General features: G+C 37.5%; 1 protein-coding gene across 3 annotated transcripts in view; it reads left to right on the top strand.

The window, feature by feature from the left end:
* malt1 (MALT paracaspase 1) overlaps positions 1-10777 on the top strand; it is a 51938-nt gene extending 41161 nt beyond the window's left edge. For all 3 annotated transcript variants that reach the window (XM_041254458.1, XM_041254448.1, XM_041254468.1), the window contains 3 exons: positions 4838-4995; positions 5540-5665; positions 9880-10777. In XM_041254458.1, the coding sequence (XP_041110392.1) occupies positions 4838-4995; positions 5540-5665; positions 9880-10362 (767 nt within the window). In that variant the 3' untranslated portion in view covers positions 10363-10777. The remainder of the gene's footprint in view (positions 1-4837; positions 4996-5539; positions 5666-9879) is intronic.
* Positions 10778-19352: the final 8575 nt, after the last annotated feature.

Below are 19352 nucleotides of genomic sequence, written 5' to 3' on the forward strand. Positions count from 1 at the left end.
GGAAAAAATCTCAGGAGTTGAGTTAGTATCCAAAAAGAAAGATATTTGTGAGGAAATAAACTGGATAAAACTCTGATCAGAAAGTAACAGGGGGTTGAAGCGCCAATTGTTCCATGGGAAATTCCTATCAGGAAAAGGCAATTTCCAAAACGAAGGGGGCGTGGTCATATATGACAATGCTGCTATAAGCACATGAACAAATAGAAAGGAGTAATTTGTTATGCACTAAAAATATCAATATGGCAGAAAGTATGATGGACAGGAGAAAAGAAAGAGTACTGTCTTGAAGTGTCAGAGATCCCATACTGCTCAAGGAAAAAGTGAATAGCTTGAGAGGTCTTGAAGGTGAGAGGTTTTGAAGAAGAGCGGTCTAAGGTTGGGCTTAATATACAATTAACACCCCCACCCAGGGCCCCTACGCCAGAGGGGCCCACACAAATACAGAAATTAAATTGCAAATATCAGTAAATGGACTATTTCTGTGCCAGCTATCCTACTCAAGCAGCCTTTAAGGCTAGAAACTTTAAGTTTTCACTTAACTAAACTAAACTGTGTGCATGCAATGCAGTGAAACTTTTCAGATCTCCCCTTTTTTCTTTTCCTGCTTGCATCCTGTTCCCTTAGTCCCGCCTCTTCTCACACCCTATTGGCTTCATTCCTCCCCAGTTCTTTGTAAAGCTGGAAGCTATTGGCTGATCTCGACATAAAATTATACAAATGTGCTTTCATTTGACAAGCGTTTTGTTATCATAACGTCTATTATTATCATAACTCCTATTATAATTTTACAATTTTACACCATAAAAAATGAAACCTGCCTAACTTCTGGAACCGCCAAATAAAAAGAAACACAAATCTAGATGTCAAAAACAGAAGGAAAAGACTACAACAAAAAATCTAAAAAAAAAACCTGCAGTAGCACACAGTCAAATTTTCTATGTAAATTAAAAAATTATTATTTCTGTAAAGTGTGTGTTCAGTTTTCTGTGTACCAAGTGGGCTACAGTAAAAAAAGAAAATGCGCTAAAATAGAACTCTCTGAGCTGCATTGTTTATTGGTTGTTTTCTGTTTGTGTTTTTATTGGTTATCTTCAGTGCCTTATTTAAATATATGTGTCAAAATGTTTATTATTTTTTATGTAGGCTTGTCTCCAACCAGGCCCATCAGACTTTATTTAGGCAGCGAGGTGTCCTGGTTTTGGGTTCTATCGGTGTTTGTGTGTTAAACTGCATTCCTGGCTAGCGTCTTCATTACACTATTTCACACTGTACAGTAATGTGTGAATTTCTGACTTGTTTTGTGTTACTGGTAGGCTAAGATAAAAAGAAAAGTGCGCTACAGGTATTAATTAGATTTTAGTGCTGTATTTATTACAAATGATTTGTTTATTCATTTTCAAATCAGGCAATTCATGTCTCCCTCCAGATATGTCCGGTTTAGCGAAGGACCACTGATTATGAAAACCTTTTTGATAGAAAAATATTTTTGATTTGAGGGTGAATGTGGGGGGACCCATTGAGTTCCATTGCCCGAGGCCCACAAAAACCTGCCACTGGCCCTGGCTAGGAAGTTAGTTATAAATTGATCCCAGTTGGGAGAATACACATTGATAAATATCAGTGGGATATTGAAAAGTTTACCTGATACAATGACATAGCGACCATTTGGGTCTGTGGTCACCTTAGAGGCAACAAAAGGAGTGTCCTTATGGATAAGAATAGCAGTACCCCTGGCCAGAATTAAACAACTGCCCCACCCATGCCTTACTTATGCAGAAATGATTGGATGTGCAAAGATTGGTCTCTTGGAGAAGCGCAGTGTTCAACTTAAGTTGTTGGAGATGGGATAGGACTTTTTTTGCGATTCACTGGATGATCAAGTCCCCTGACATTCCAGCTTACAAAGTTAACATTACAACCTGCTCTGCAGGCCCTACTGCTTGAGTGTGCCATCATAATAGAAGGAATGTAGAGAACATACTCAACCATTGAGCACATATAATAACAGATAAGGAGCAAGTCAATTAAAGTAATAAACCAAACAAAAATATGTTAAAACAACTCCATCTAGTGGTTGGATGCAGGACAGGTCCAGGACAGGAAAGGAAAAGATTAATGATTCCCCAGCCCCTTTATGCTATCACACATGACCCCTTGGTAAACGATTGCAGCTGCTTTTATTGCTTGCAGCTGCTACCTCGTTTACCTTCCAGGCCAATACGTTCCTGCAATGGAGTCTCGCTTTCATCCAGCCTGACCAACTTCCCAACCCTGGAAATGAACTGTCAGGTAGCCCATCCAAAGACTTTCCTTTTCGCTATATCGTGCCCTCACAGGTCGGGAGCAAGATTTCCAGCCATAACTCATTATATCTCTGTCACAGAGCACCTCAGTGGAGTCGATGGTGGCTCGTTCAGTGGTTGGTACATGCATCCAAAGAGGGAGAAATCTGGTCCTTGTATAAAGTAGCAGCGTCTTGCAGCGATTCAAACACTCGGCTAGCTCCATTGAATGTAATGCGAAGATGGGCAGGATGCAACATGCCATACTTGATTCCAGCAGCACACAACTGTGATTTGACTTCATTGAAGGTTGCCCTATGCCCGTGCCAGCACAGCACTAGATTGGGGAACAGAAAAACCTCGGACCACTGAAAATAAAGCTGGCCTCATTCACAGGAGAGAGACGGATGATCGGCTCTTTGGTTTGATAATGATGCAGTCGTATGAACATGGGTCTTGGCGGATCACCCTGCCGTGGCTTTAGGGCCGACGAGTGGTGTGTTCGGTCAGTCACCAGTGGCTTATCAAAGCTCTCCTCACTAAGTACCTCTGTGAAGAAAGGTGCTATAAAGGTAGTTAGCCTAAACCCTCAGCCACATCCAGGATTCCAATCACCCTGACATTCTGCCTGCGTGAGCAATTTTCCAGATCATTCAGTTTCAGCTTAATTTTTGTATTTTCAGCAGACAAGGAAAAGCATAATGACTCAACAGATGTGAACCGATCATCAACACCCGTTAACAAGTGCTCCCTATCCTTAAGCTTATGCCCCTGAGTTGAAACTGTGGTTTGTAGTGCAGACACTGAAGCTCCGTGAGGAACTGAGTCCGAAGCACCGAAACCTCGGCTCGAATACTGGTAAGGAGCTCTCTGATCGAAGCCAGAGCCGATTCATCATCCGCGGTCGCCATATTGTTAGTAGCTGACAGGGAACTGTCAAACTCAGTGGTTAATTCTGTAGGATTACGTTTCCCTCTACTCTTGGACGTCCTTCAAGTGAGCCAGGTCTGTATACTGAAGTTCAGTTAGTTTGAAAGCCATGGTTCAGTTTTGTAAAAACAAAGTAGCTAGTAAAAAAAGAATAATAAATTTGCGAAGCAGTTTACACATACATACTCCTTGCACATGTACACCATCAACCAGTTTCAATTAAATCAAGCAATTTTATTTACATCTCAGGCCAGATAATACTTTTGTAGTGTGGTTCAATATTCTGACAAAACATGGTATGGATATAAATGAAACCTGGATTCAAGATTGTGAAACTGTAATGTCTGGAAATGATCATCAGCTCATTTCCATTACATGGCAGGAGATGTCAAAACAACATTATAAACCATACCTTAGACCCTGCTAACACCCACATGTGGGAGGATACTTTTTAAAATGAGTGACTAGTTAATCTGAGAGACGCCTGTTAAGACTTTAAAAAAAAACACAACTGATTTCTCTGACCACCCCAGCTGTTTGTTGTAGTGATAAGTAACAGAAAAACAACTTTGCAGGAAGTAGCAGTTAAAGTATTCTTTAATTATACTGTATGGTAGTTCTTATTTGTATACCATTGTTGTATTTATTACTCTCTAAAAATGTGCCTTTACATTTAGGGAAGAATGTTTTATAATCTACTATTAAAACATGACACAAATGATCGTCTTACTCCTTTCAAATTGAGATCCCACCTCACAGCCATGCATCTAATAGACAACAATGTATGGGTAAGGATCCTGGGAGCTCATTGTGCCTATGTCAACAGCTTTTAAAACTTATTAGAGAACAATGATCACATTATCCTTGTATATTACTTCTTATTTCACTAGTACCATATCATGAAGCACGGGTGCAAGCAACTTGAATTTAAATGATACTGGGGATGGCATAACTTTTTGATGTACATATTCCTTCTTTGCCCATTTGTTTTGCGAAAAAGAACAAACTAAAATAATCAAATATTCTAGACAATCTTATAAGGTTGGGTTCTGGAATCATTCAGGACTACATTTTTGATGTCTGCTTGAAATGAATAAAAAAAAAAAAAAAAAGAAAAAACAGTGCAACCTATACAATAATCGCATAAAAATATGACATGCTTGTCAATCGTGCCTTTCAACAAAACATGACCCTTCTTATTAACCAAGATAGGAGTTTATAACAAACTTTACACCAGTAAGAATGTATAGATCTAACTTTTTCATTGTTAGATTTATTTAGAGTGAAATAGACCTTCTAGATATATTTTTTTTCTATTTTTAAATTGTTTGGGGAGATGAACCAATAATATTGTCTATAATTCAAGATTAATGAAAATGGCTTTGGACTGCGAAGTATTAAAAAAAAAAAAAAATCCCACAAATCCCTGTGAAAACCAAGCCCGTGTCAGAGCGAGACTCTCAATATTTAGCTTGGATTACATTTTGTACCAAATAGCAAGGATTTCAATTATATTATGCTAAAATATCTCTTTATCGCAGATAATGCATAATTAAAAACTGCAGCAGCATGGTTCAAATTTAAACCCCAACATTATTAGTGACTCTTCAATTTTACTCTTGCAGAACTTCCCGAAAGTATGTGCCTGGAGTTTGACTGCGGAGTCCAGATTAAACTGGGATTTGCTGCAGAGTTTTCTAACGTCATGGTGATCTACACTAGCCTTGTGAAAAAGCCAGACGACATGACATCCTGTGAGGCGTACGTTACAAATTTCACACCGGTAAGAGTTTTTCAGTGGTTTCAGATGTCTGTCAGTGTCTAAGAACTACAACTCGATTTATACAATTCAAAGAAATGTAAAATTGAATTATGCAAAAATGAAACTGATATGACTGCTTCTGCAAAGCAAAGCAGTGAACTCAAGAATCTGGTTATTGGTAAGGGGTGGTGTACATTGTAATTGGGGTCAATGTAAAATTGCAGAAAATGTAAAAATGTTGCCTTTAATATATCATAAGTCACCCACTTTCTTATTTCCGATCCACATTTTATTAAGCCACTAGATGTGAGTAATTAATGCACAGGAGCTTTTCTCTTTCACTAGATATGCTAAACTTGAGCTGTTATAAAACTTTAGTTTTATTCATTGAAGTGGTGAGAAAATATTAATTGCTCAATGTAAAGCTGCAGCAAATGTTAATATATATTATATATAATATATATATATTATATATATAATATATATATAGATATATATACTATATATATATATATATAGCTATTGATTCTGCTTGTTCTTAAGAGCTGCCTTTTTATATTTACAGGACCTGGATGTGGACCCTAAGGAGACTAACAAAGTAACCCCAGAAGAAACAGGCAGCTATTTGTTGTCCAAGAGCCTCCCAGAACACTGTCTGTACACCAGGTTGAGCTCTCTGCAGAAACTCAAAGTATGTGTACGGCATCGTTGGGCTTTGTTAAATGTGGTACTGATGTTCTGTGTTCTATGTTCTATGCAAAAACATTTTATATTTTAGTAATTTGACTGCTGCAACAACATACATCTCAGAAACCATTTGAGATATAGGGGGCTATTCAATTGATCCAAGTACCGCCTGTAAGTTATTTATAATTTGAGAACCATGGTTATGAAAATCCAATATTTAACTGCATGTAGGGCAAAATAATGCACAATGCCGGAGAGGGTCCTAATTAGTGTGTTAAAGCGTGATAGTATTAACATCCTCCAATGATTGGATCAGTTGAGTAGCACCCAAAGAAAAGTCCACAAACATTTTAATTTCCAAATGGTACATGTCCACGTATTGGGACTAATTACATTTTGAGTGTAATACTGAAAAAAAGAAACCCGTAGCCCGTACGTCCTTTTAAAACTGAGACCATTTATAAATAACTTAAATTACACATAAGAACATAAGAACATAAGAAACTTTACAAACGAGAGGAGGCCATTTGACCTATCTTGCTTGTTTGGTTGTTAGTAGCTTATTGATACCATAATCTCATGCAGCTTCTTGAAGGATCCTAGGGTGTCAGCTTCAACAACATTATCAGGGAGTAGGTTCCAGACCCTCACAATTCTCTGTGTAAAAAAAGCGCCTCCTATTTTCTGTTTTGAATGCCCCTTTGTCTAATCTCCATTTGTGACCCTTGGTCCTTGTTTCTTTTTTCAGGTCGAAAAAGTCCCTTGGGTTGACATTATCATTACCTTTTAGAATTTTGAATGCTTGAATCAGGTCGCCACATAGTCTTCTTTGTTCAAGACTGAATAGATTCAGTTATTTTAGACTGCCTGCATATGATATGCCTTTTAAACCCGGAATAATTCTGGTCGCTGTTCTTTACATTCTTTCTAGAGCAGCAATATCCTTTTTGTAGCGAGCTGACCAGAACTGAACACAATATTCAAGATGAAGTCTTACTAATGCATTGTACAGTTTTAACATTACTTCCCTTAATTTAAATTCTTTTCACAATATATCCAAGTATCTTGTTGGCCTTTTTTTATAGCTTCCCCACTTTGTCTAGATGAAGACATTTCTGAGTCAACAAAAACTCATAGGTCTTTTTCATAGATTCCTTCTTCAATTTCAGTATCTCCCATATGATATTTATAATGCACATTTTTATTTCCTGCGTGCAGTACCTTACACTTTTCTCTATTAAATGTCATTTGCCATGTGTCTGCCAAATTCTGAATTTTGTCTAGATCATTTTGATACAGAACATGATACAGAAAAGTAATTTATCCATATAGTTAAATACACAATCATCGTCAGTCACAGATGAAGACATCAGCTGAACAAATCATCTGCTTGTCATAGTTTGATTTATTTGTAGTTTTATTTAGCAAGGCTGTGGGCTGTTCCTGCCTGCCAGTAAGGGATCTTTTCTTTAAACAGATACCTGTATGTATTTCAATTTGACTGCCCCTTTAATGAATGAAAATGAAATTCATTATGGAAGATATAAAAAGACATGGCATGTCACTTGGCTCGCCAACCATGTCAAACACATGTTTGTCAAGGGCAGACTTAGTAGGGGTCGAAATGTTCAAATATAAAGTTTGTCTTAACCTTTTCCAAACTATCAACAATGTATTTTTCGTGACACCAGAGGTTTACAAATACAAGTTAATATACAGTACAGATTATTAGTTGGCACACACACACATATATATATATATATATATATATATATATATATATATATATATATATATATATATATTATATATATATATATATGGATAGTAGCTATATTTAACTTTTGGCCTATGCTAACAAAAAAGTCGTATTGCACTTTTGTGATGACAAAAAGTAATATTGCACAGTCAATCAAGATTAGCTCGAGCAAAAGCCGTTTGTCTCAAACTCAACACGTTGTCCCGTTTTTAACACCCAGCCAACTCCGGTGTTCGAAAAACTTTTATTGGTCAATAAGAACATGTAAATATATCCAAGAGAAATCCAAATTTGACTTGGCTCTGGTAAAATCTTATCTAAATCTCACCGGTAACGAAAAAAGACGGCAGTGAGTTCAAACCTGTCACACTGTGTATGGGCTGAGCAGGAAGCTCATGTAAAGGTTCGATTTATTCTTAAAAATAATAAGCCAGTCTTCTTCAGGTATTTTCAATCAAAAGAGTTTATTCAGGAAGAAAGCAAATCAAAGATAATACAGCAGTGATCACAGCTCTCATCTGATGGTATCCTGAGCCGCCCTGGTACAGAGATCGTATGTCTGAGCTGGTATCAGTGTAGATATTTCTATTCTGAGCTAAGAATTGACTTTGTACAGCACAGATGTACAGCTAGCTTACGTAATTTCCTTGACCAGATTTGGTCTTATTTCCCAAGAGTACGTGCATGGTGTGAGACAAAGCACAGTAACATCTGCAGTTCTTCTTCATTTCACCAAGGTCAGCAGAAACCCAGATAACAAGAACTTACACTTAAGAACAACTTTTGTTCAATTTTCACAGGCGGCAAAGTGCTATACCCACGCATCGCAAGGTTGAATGACAAGGCTGGTGTTTGCAAACTGCTGATGTACACCAGCTACAGTGCTGTGAAAAAAGTATTTGCCCCCTGTCTGATTTTCTAAATTTTTGCATATTTTTGACACTGAATGTTGTCAGATCTTCAACCAAAATCTAATATTAGATAAAAGGGACCCTGAGTGAACAAATAACACAACACCTTTTGAGACTTATTTATTTATTTAAAAAAGTTATGCAACACCAAATTCCCCCGTGTGAAAAAGTAATTGCCCCCTTAGACTCAATAACTGGTTACAACACCTTTAGCAGCAATAACTGCAACCAGAAGCTTCCTGTAGTTATTGATCTCTCATAATGCCGTGGAGAAATTTTGGCCCACTCCTTCATGCAGAACTGCTTCAACTCAGTGACATTTGTGGGCTTTCATGCATAAACTGCTCGTTTCAGATCCTACCACAACATCTCAATGGGTTTTAGGTCTGGACTTTCACTAGGCCATTCCAAAACTTAAAATTTCTTGTTCTTCAACCATTCTGATGTAGACTTGCTTGTGTGTAAAATACTTTTTCACGGCACTGTATGTACAGCGTAATTTAAGAGTTTGTTAATCCTGGATTGATTCTGAGCTTATATTAAACACAGGAAAATCACACAATGTTTACAGAAAGTTTCTTTAACATTTAAAGGGGCACATAAGCAAGGGTTGCATAACAGAAAGGAACAAACAGCTGATGAAACAATAAACACTTGTGCATTTTACTGGAACAGAACAATATAATTGTGATGAAGCTTGCAAAGGACATTCTCTAACACAAGTTGCAGATAATATAGTAATGTTGTAGATGTACATGTATGTATGTATGTATGGATGGATGGGTGTATGTCAATACATACATTTTTGTTTGTACACTGTGCACTTACATTTTCAGCATGTTTTCCAACCTCATTTTCTGTAGCACAGGGTCTTTATTTGAGGTTTCTATAGCACTTAGGGGTAGATGTACTAAGATGGGTCAGTCACTGTGCAAACATACCGCAATTTGCATTTTCATTGTGACAGTTCACAAAGTATACATTTTGTTGTATGTACTAAGAGAAAATATGCTAGTGAAAAGAGCAGCAATATACTAATTTAAATATTTGTTGCATCTTCGTAGCGACATCTCTAGCATTGCAAGAGTCGTGCGACATTATTCAAATAAATAGCGGGAATTGAATTGTGGTTTGCTGCAGGGTGCCCGTAGCATAACGTCTATACATGCAAGGGTGCAAGAATCAAAATAACATTGTTTTTGTTAAATGTGAATGTCATCTGTACAATGCATTCTGTTCCGTCTTCTTTTTTTTTTTTTTTTTTTTAATTATTATTATTTTTAACTTGGCCTACTTAGTAGCCTAGACAGTTAACACATAGTAGATCATGGTCCTATACAGATGCTCAGAGTGAGCTGAAGGGGTTAGTGGCACAAGTGTGGAAAAACCAGAAATGTCATAGAAATGTGTTTTCAAGGCTTGTAAGTACACCATGATTTTCCATGATTTTACTATGCATCTGTGTTTTTCCATGGTTTTACCGTATTGGTTTTGTGTTGTAAAGCACATTAGGAAAGCACTCACACGGACTCTTTTTTTTTTTTTAAGGGGCAGCTTTCCTTTACGGTGTGCCTACAGGGCAAGTTCAACTCCATGGATGATCTGGTGGAGTGGAGAACAGAGGTCAACATTGGGAAGCCCCTCATTGCCAAGTTAGACATTCACCGCATGGTCAGAAGAAACAGCTGCCTTCAAACCTGTCACATACCACATAGCCCTTCCCATAGCCCCGCCCACAGCCCCTCCCACAGCCCGGGGGTGGAGAGCCACTGTCACCAGCACTATCCCCAGCACTATCAGAATTCCTACCTGGGGGTCTACCACCACAACCACCCTCTCATGACCATGGGTGGTGCCATGCCTGTGGATAACGAATGCTGCATGTATTCCAATTTGTCTTCTTACAACCAAGAGGGAGAGCCTCACGCAGTTTCTGCTAGCAGAGTTAACATTCCCATCGAGACTACTGCTGACATAAACGAGCTGCAGACTAGCTTTATTGACAGCCTTGAAATTAATAACAGATACTAATAAACGTTCCACAACTGAGAGCATGGTTAAAGCATGCAGTGCAATGCACTGTACATCCCATATGTTACTGACTAATGTCTTGTTTTGCATTTGCTTGTTCCTTAATTATTTATGATAGGTAATAGAAGGGAGTATTTTTTTCAGGAACTTTTGGCTAATTTCCTTTTACTTGTATCAACTGAAAGGGAAGTATAAACAATGGTTGTTCAGATGGCAATTATAGTAAAGTACTAGCAAATTGGGAGTTATGTATGTATGATTTGTAATCATTGGGTTGTAAGTGGGATGTTAAATTTTCTTCAGTCACATTTTTAAAAAAAACATTTTTGCCAACACAATTTAACGTTTGTGCATTGGTTTGCTCCAGTTGACAGAAAAACACTGTAATAAATTGTATGCATTGATTTTTTCTAAACACAGCAACGAACTAGAGGATTTCTTGAACACTGGCGAAAGCACCTTAACACAGATTTACAGTTGAGTGGATTAAGTAATAGGAAAGCATGGTGGTGTAGTGGTTAGCGCTGCTGCTTTCCACAACCAGAGTCAAATCTGAGCTAGGGAGTCTGTGTGTGCGTGAAGTTTGCATGTTCTACCCATGTTTGTGTTGGTTTTCTCCAGGTGCTCCAGTTTCCTCCCACAGTCCAAAGACATCACTCTAAATTGACCTGTGCAGGGTGTAGTTCTGCCTTGTTCCCTGTGTATGCCAGGTTAGGGTCTGGCTCACCACAACCCTGTAAAGGATAATGGATGGATGATTAAGTAATTACAATTTGAACCACCCAGAATGATAACTAAATAATAATAATTTTGAAGTGAATTACTCTTTAAGAACTGATATTCAAAGCAACAGACATTGGGGTCTATTTTTATTTCCAGTGGAAAACCCTGCTGGTGATTTATCCACTCTCTAACATTTGAATCTGTAATAAAAATACAAAATCTTTCAGGGCAGCTGTATTAATATAGTCCATTAAAATAGACCACATTATGTCAGTTATCTTACAGGTACTGTCGTTATGTCCACTGTGAACCCAGTCAAATGTGTTTAAACATCTATCACACTAAGACAGAACTTCAGTAGCAAATAGTGCTGGTTGCCTGGCACCTAACTTGAAGACAAGTATTTTGAAATAATAGTTTCTGACAGTAATCTTAATGTATAAAGAAGAAAGTTTGTCTGTCTGTCTGTTCCTTTATGCATTCGGACCCCGCAGGAGCCAGAGCAACCAAACTTTGCATGGCTTCCTCTTTCATCCAGAGGAAGGTTGAGGGCTGCATTTGGATCCAAAATTTTGACCCCCGGGGTACTTTATTTAGTAGCCCCATTGCTGGATCACTACACTAACCATGTATCTCAAATTAAAGAAACCCACAAAGCCAATAAAAAAAAAAATTAAAAAAAAAACCCTAATTTAAAAAAAAGGCAAAAAAAAAAAAGCTAAAAAAAAAGAGAAGGGTCAAAGAGCAATGTGCGACACCCAAGCTTGGTAGCTTATAGGAAACCATAAGGCTACCATTCCCCAATTTGTCATCCATGAAATATTGAAATATTGAATTTCCCAAGGCAACACCGGGTTCTTCAGCTAGTACAGTATACCACTGAGGGTTAAGTGTCTGCTAAAGGTTGAAATATGACTTTAGATAACTTCCTTTTGTAACTACGGAAAGGAAGATTGATCTTTAGTAGTATCCTGTGTACAGCTATATTAAACAGCAATAAGTATCTGTACAAATCAATCCTAATTCAAATACCTGTAGATAGACACAGTGACAAGTACTTTGTCATGGGTTTTGATTTCGTGCTGGCTAAAGGTCAGCTTTCATGAGTCTGCTGAGCAACGTTGTTTATTGTTTCTTCAAATGTGTCTCCTGTAAGTGGAAACAAAGTTTGTCTGCTTGTTTTTCATTGGTCAAACAACTGCCATTCAACTGTTGACTTTTTTTTCTTTTTTCATAGTACTGCTTTGTAAACTGTTTTATTTGTTATTGATTCAACAAATTCATATTTCATAAACAAATCCATTAAATATTTAGTTAATTTTGGTAGCAGTTTTTAGAATTTTAGAACACTGCGATGCTTTAGATTGGGTATTTCAATAAGAAAAAAAAATACAGTGGTGTTTTACGCCAGGTAATGCTAACTAGCAAGTAACCATTTAAAAGCACTTTCGATTATTTTTTTTATTGCTAGCTTTACACAGGAGGAAATAACCAAAATGGTCCTATACTCCTTTTACACCACTGAAAAGCTATCTTTTTCTCCCATCATTAGAAGCAATGCAGAACTAAAAATGTTGTTGTCCATTTCTGCACCATTATTGAAAAAATTAATCAAATTGATGCAGCAAACAGCAAACTGCTGAAACGTTGTTCTATTTGTTTTTGCTGGAAGCAAAGCAAAGAAGTCTTTAGATGTGACCTCCCAGACATTCCACAAGGGGGCAGGTAACACTGGAAATGCAGTGGCGAACATATTTAAGCCTGGTGTTGTAGTTAATACTTTTCTTTGTAAGATAGATACACGGTAGATGAAACTAAAAATCCACAGCAGCAATTATTTACTATTTTAAAACTGTGTTGTCTTGAACACGTCCTTGAAAATTGGTGTATACAGAAAAAAATTAAATTATTTATAAAGGACTTTAAGGTACATTTAATACTTTTCTGAAAAACCACAAAATATAGACAGATTGCTGCAAAAATGTTGTCTATAAATAAAAAAAAAAAAGCCCCTACACATTGTCAGCAGGTAATGACCTACGATTAAATGTCAAATTTAGATAAGTCCAGGGACATTTGCAAAAGAAGTATTGCCACAATATGAAAACCAAAATAAATATACAAAACATTTTTATTGCATATTTTTAAAGCATTTTATAGACATTACACTGTGTGTACTCAAACACAATCTATACTTCCAGTAAGGTAATACTGTATGTCATCAAGTTGCTAGAGTGTCTTATCGTTAATGAGAAAAAAAATAAATAAAGTTTATACCTGTCTGTGCCAGGATGGCAGGCTTTTTTTTGTGTCAATTTAAGTTGTTCTTTTTATTTACCACAGGTGTCAGTTTTTAAATCAGACTTTTAAAGCCTTTTTAGTATCATTTTTACAATTTTTGCTCTGCAGTAAAACAACATTTCATTAGAAAACACAGAATTCTAAAGAATGACGTTTTTAATTAGGATTCTGTGTCATACAATGCCATTATATCCACTTTAAACAGTCTATTGTGAAGTATACTTTAAAACAACACGTTACTCATCTTACTAGATGTGCATGATGGGTGTTACTAAGACTGCATTGAAGCATAGCAGAATTCTAAACATACAGATATGAGAAGGTTTTCCTATACCCCAACACAGTTCCTAATGTACAGTAGGCAGATGGTGTATGAAACTGACAGTTTCTCATTTTGAAGTTTGACCACTTATGAATCACAGGGATACCTGCTGCCAGTGCATTCAATAAAAAGGAATTTACAAAACATATTGTTTTTTTTCATGGCCATCACTGAATTGTACAGGAAAAATAACAGCACAAGGGGGATTGTCACAAACTATATGTCAGATTGCTGGAGGCCTTTCTGTTCTTTTCTGGTCATTAGTCAGGGCAATTTTGTGACAATGGAATTTTTTTTAACAGACTACAGTAAAATAGGATATAGTACAAGATACATAGAGACTTGACTTAATTTGCCATTTGGTCCTACTTCTTTGTGAGGCACTTGGTTCAGGGTAAAATACTGGCAAGAGTGTAGCTCAAAATCATTGTTCTTCCCATCAGCCCAAAGGAATGAGAAACATCATAGGTGGGTGCGATCGGGTAGCGTTAGCAGTTAGACTCAAAGACCAGAAAGCTGTAGTTTTAAGTGCTCATGTGCATTTTAATCAAACAAGCACAGCACAGCACAACGCTGTACCTTCACCATTACTATTTTAAACTACATTCCCACATGTTTTTGCAGGGAGGAATTTAAACCCTTCGCTGCCACCCAATATTCCTCACACACATGTTCACCGGCAGGGCTTTAATCCTGCCACACTGCCACAGAGGGCCATCTAGAAAGTCATACATGCAACTGTGGGCAGTACCAGCTTAGGGTTGCCACCGTTTGAACACACCAAACCCAGCTATAATTATTGCACCATGTCTAACAAAGACATATTGCAACTGAAGAAAAACAGAAAGGGAATGCAATACTGTAGCATTTATAAGGTAAAGTCGGACTAGAATTTGTTGATATATCTCATTAAAACCCTCAACTACATTTTACCAAAAGTTATTAAAAAGTTATCTTTTCTGTCTTTGTTGTAGGGTGCATGTTGCTGAAAAGATTACTTTCTTCATAAGCTCTTTCAGATTCCCAGAAGGTGACAGAGCAGATACACGTTTTCACAGGGGAAGCCAAGCAGCATGTGCCCTTTTTTCAGCAGAATTAAGACATGTAAAAAGATACCTGCACGAGGCACAGTTTTCAGCTTTTGAACCCGAGCCCCTCTGTTCCTTTGGTTGAACCAGATGATCTCTCTATAATTGGACCATGTATCTCTTGGAAGTCTCATTCAAATTCCATAATATGTGAATTACAGGAATGAACCCCTTTGATCTGTACTACGCCATAATACCCCACAGAAGGCACTGCATCAGGAGGCATTGTTCATCAAAGACCTTAACAGTGCTATCACGCATAGGGATGCAGCTACATTTTCCTTAATATAAAGGTACGATTGTGAGTTACATTAATTCTTTTTCATATCATTTTTAGCATACATTCCTTTGTTTAAGTGTTGTTTTGTTTCATATTCTCTTATGGATGTGTTCTTTTTTTACTCTTTCAACAAGTGGTGTGATATATTTTAAAAGACCGCTTATCACACAGGCTCGCTCAGGTTCTTTTCCCTTCTAAAATCATGACCCAACACACAGGATTTTAAAGAAACAGTGCTGACGTGCACTTTTAATTATAAAAAAATAAACAAAAACAAAACAAACACCTAGCTCCTTGGGAGCTCTTACTAAACATTTATGCAGGTCCCTGACTAGCTCGCAGGATGGCTAAGCCTTTTACCTGGCATAAAAAGAAAAACACAGGTTTTTAAAAGTTGAACACAAAAAAGGCTTTCACACAGTACCTTTTTTTTATAACAATTGAGCACACCTTCAATTGGGCTCCGTCTCACAGCAGCAGCCCAGTGCAGACTAACTGCACCTCTTTTATACCCTCCACCTGTTTCTTATTTATACTTACTCCCTGGTGCAGGGGAAAATTAAAAATCAAATAAATTAAATACCTAAACAAAACATGCATTTGCACATGTTTTTGGCAGGGAGGGTATTAACCCCCTCCCTGCCATGTTACACATCTCCCCCTTAAGTGCGCAAAACTGATCGGCCGTTCCAAGGCCACCTCCCCCCCTAAAACACAACCACCCAACCTCAAATATATATATATATATATATATATACACCATCATCATCATCATCCTCATCTTCAGGCCTCCCCAAGATTCTTCCACAAAAGCCTGTCTGCTGCATCCCTCATCCATGTGTTTTCTAATTTCATCTTGCCATCTTCCTGGAGGTCTTCTTCTTGGTCTCTTTGTATCTCTTGGGATCCAATCTAGTATCTCTTTGGTCCAGTGATGGTCTGTTCTTCATGCTACCCATTGCCATTTCACTTTTTTTATAATAACATTGCATACTTTTGTTTGTGCTCTTATCATTTTGTTTATTTTCTTGTTGTTCCCAGCATGCATCATTCCATACTCCGTTGAGTGGTTTGTCATTTTTGAGTCACTTTTGCATTGAGGGTCCAGGTTTCGCATCCATAAATTAGCACTGTCAGCACCCATTGGTCGAAGACTTTCCTCTTGAGACATAAGGGTAATTTCCATTTCAGAACCATGCTTAATCTTCCAAAGGCACTCCAGCCCATTTTTGCTCTTCTGTTGATTTTGCACACTTTTGGTTCTGAAACTAACTGTCCTAAGTATATGCAGTTATTGACTTCTTTAAGCTTGTTCCCTTGACATCAATTGCCTGTGGAGTGGTATATTTATTGAACATCACTTGAGTCCTGTTCAAGTTCATTTTCAAACCAGCTTTGATGTTAGCCTCATGTAGTTCTTGTTCTTGTTTGTAATTCTTCTGGGCAGGTTGTAAATATGAGGATGTCATCAACAAATTGTAGGTGATTCAAGTAGGCTCCATTGATCTTCAGCCCTTTATTTTCCCAATCCAGTGTTTAGAAAATGTCTTCTAGGGTGGCCATGAACAGCTTTGGGAAAATCCCATTCTGTCTCCTTGACAAACTCCTTTTTTAACTCTTTGATTTTGTCACTGTTTTTATGGAGTCTTACTGTTGATGCTGCATTCTTGTATATAGTGCCGATCAAGTCTCTACATTTCTCAATTCTTTATTTTTTCAGAGAGCTTAATGCAGGTCTTGTGGAGACAGAATCAAAGGCTTTTTCATAGTCGATGAATCCCAAGCAAAGTGGTAGTTCGAATCACTTGCCGTACAATTTAAAGATGATGCATTGTGCTAAATCCACTCCTGAATCCTGCTTGCTCAGTTGATTGTGCCGAGACAAATTGATCTTGAAGTCTGTTGGTGAGTATCTTGGTAAACATGTTGTAGATTATAGGAAGGTAATAGGTGTGTAGTTCTTGAGGTCTTCTTTATCTCCTCTCTTATGTAAAGTATCACTGATGCGTTACAATCGTCTGACACTTTCTTTTGCTTAATACAATCTGTAAAAATACACGACAGTATATTTGTCAGTTCGTCACCTCCTTCTTTCACGAGGTCAGTCATTATGCCATCTTCTCCAGGTACCTTTCCTGTCTTCATAGTTTGCATGTTTCATTTCTTCCGGACATCTGGAATTTCTTTGTAGGGTTGCATTTTTTCCATCTTGTCTTCGTCATCTGCTACGTTGCTGTTTTCATCTTGATATAATTTTCTGTAAAATTCTTTGACTATCTTCAAAATCAATTCACGGTTCTTGATGACAGTCCTGCCCTCTTATTTGATTGCTAAAGTCAGTTTTTTCCTGACGATCTTCATGCTTTGGTTGTTTTCAATAGTTTTCTCTACCAACCTACAGTTAAATGACCACATATCCTTGCAGAGCTCAATGCATTCAATCTTTGACTTCAGAGCTGCTGTTTGTTTGATTTCCATTTTCTCCATGAGGTCTTTTGTCTCTTGCATGATCTTCTGGTCTAAGTACTCTGTGTTCCAGCAATGTTTTTTGCTGTTTCTGCAATTACTTGTATCACTTCCTCATAGATTTAGTTTAACTCGATTGCATCATCTTTTTGCAGATCTTCAAGAGTGCTGAATCAGTTCTTCAGTTCCAGTTGAAACACCAGACTTTGCTTCAGGAGCATTTCTATGTTGATTGTGTTGGATTTCGTCATCATGAGTTTTGCTCTGTTCAGTGCTGTGTTTAGGTGTATGTTTGCATATTATAAGTTTGTGGTCACTTCCTGTGTTAAAATAGTTTAGTACTGAGACATCTTGTACGGTGCGCTTCTTGTTGGTGAGTATGGAGTCAATTTAATTGTTCACTCTGTTGGGTCCTCTCCATGTCCATTTCCTATATATTGGCCATATTCCGCTGTTGTTGTTGTTGTTAACATGGCTGTTATGTTCAGTTTTATAACTAATGCAGTAGTACAGCACCGCTATCACGTTATGGACTGTTGCAATAGCAACCATAAATTGAGCCAGCTGGGTTTTGACGGTAGTCGCAAAAGACACACCTGTGTCTGTTTGGTTATAACAATAAAGTGCTGTTCCTGATCACTAGATTCTGTCTTGTGAATACACAACAATGGCACCCAAGCAAAGCATTTGATGGAATTTCTTTACCAAGCAGGAGAAAATGGAATTTGCAAACTCTGCCAAGGAAATATTTCATTCAAAGGAGGAAGCACTTACTTAATGTGTGTGTGGCAGAGCAAAGCTCTACCGTTTAGAAATTGGCAGGGATGGGGTTAATTTCCCCTACCTCCCTGGGTTTATTATGTTTAGGTGGCTGGGGTTGATTAGTTGATTAAATGATTAACTTAATTAATGATCAATCAGCGCCCAGCCTCCTGACATAAAAGGAGGCCTCTGCTTCCCATTAAGAGGAGGGAGCTGAGGAAGCAGGTTGGTGGTTGGTGGTTGTTGGGTTTTTGTGATTTGTAAATCCAGTGAAGGCATTGCCCAGCCTGGAAACCTTATTTTTTTGTAAGTTTTGTTTTGTTGTCTTTCTATTTGTGTTTAAATATCTTTGTTTTGCCCTTGTGCACTTTATTTTTGTGTTTATAATAAAATTAGTTATTTTTTTGAACTGCAGTCTGTCTCTGGGCCTCTGTCCAATCGCCAGCCTGCCACAGTGTGAAACATTATTTTATTTTTATTTTATTTATTTGCTTATTTATTTTGAAATAAAATCTACTTATTTGATGTCTTTGGTAAGAAACTGTATCTGTGCAATAACTGTAGATAATCCATTCCGTATTGGAAGCCACATGGTTATTATTAATGGATCACAGAGTTATCACTGAAACCCAGCAGGATATTATGTTGCTTTCTTTCCGAATTAGCTCCTGACAAGAATAATCGCTGCAGTTATTATTATTATTGAGGTGTACATGCCGCTCGCTGTGTGTTACTGTTTTCTGTAAAACACTGATATCCTGTCAAGTAAGAAAAGGCTTAATGCAAAGCTTGTTGTAACATCGTCTTTATTACATGGCCAGAGACCTGCGCTTACAACTGTATTGTCATATTTTCTACATTTTCTTTAAATTCTCAAATTAATAAATCAAAACCCGGGTAGTGGCAAGCAATTTAAAACCCAATGGGTATCCAGGTTTTCGGATACCCTAATACACACACACACACACACACACACACACACACACACACACACACACACACACACACACACACATATATATATATAATATATATATATATATATATA

This window comes from Polyodon spathula, chromosome 1 (assembly GCF_017654505.1).
Source record: "Polyodon spathula isolate WHYD16114869_AA chromosome 1, ASM1765450v1, whole genome shotgun sequence".
Taxonomy (NCBI): Eukaryota; Metazoa; Chordata; class Actinopteri; order Acipenseriformes; family Polyodontidae; genus Polyodon; species Polyodon spathula.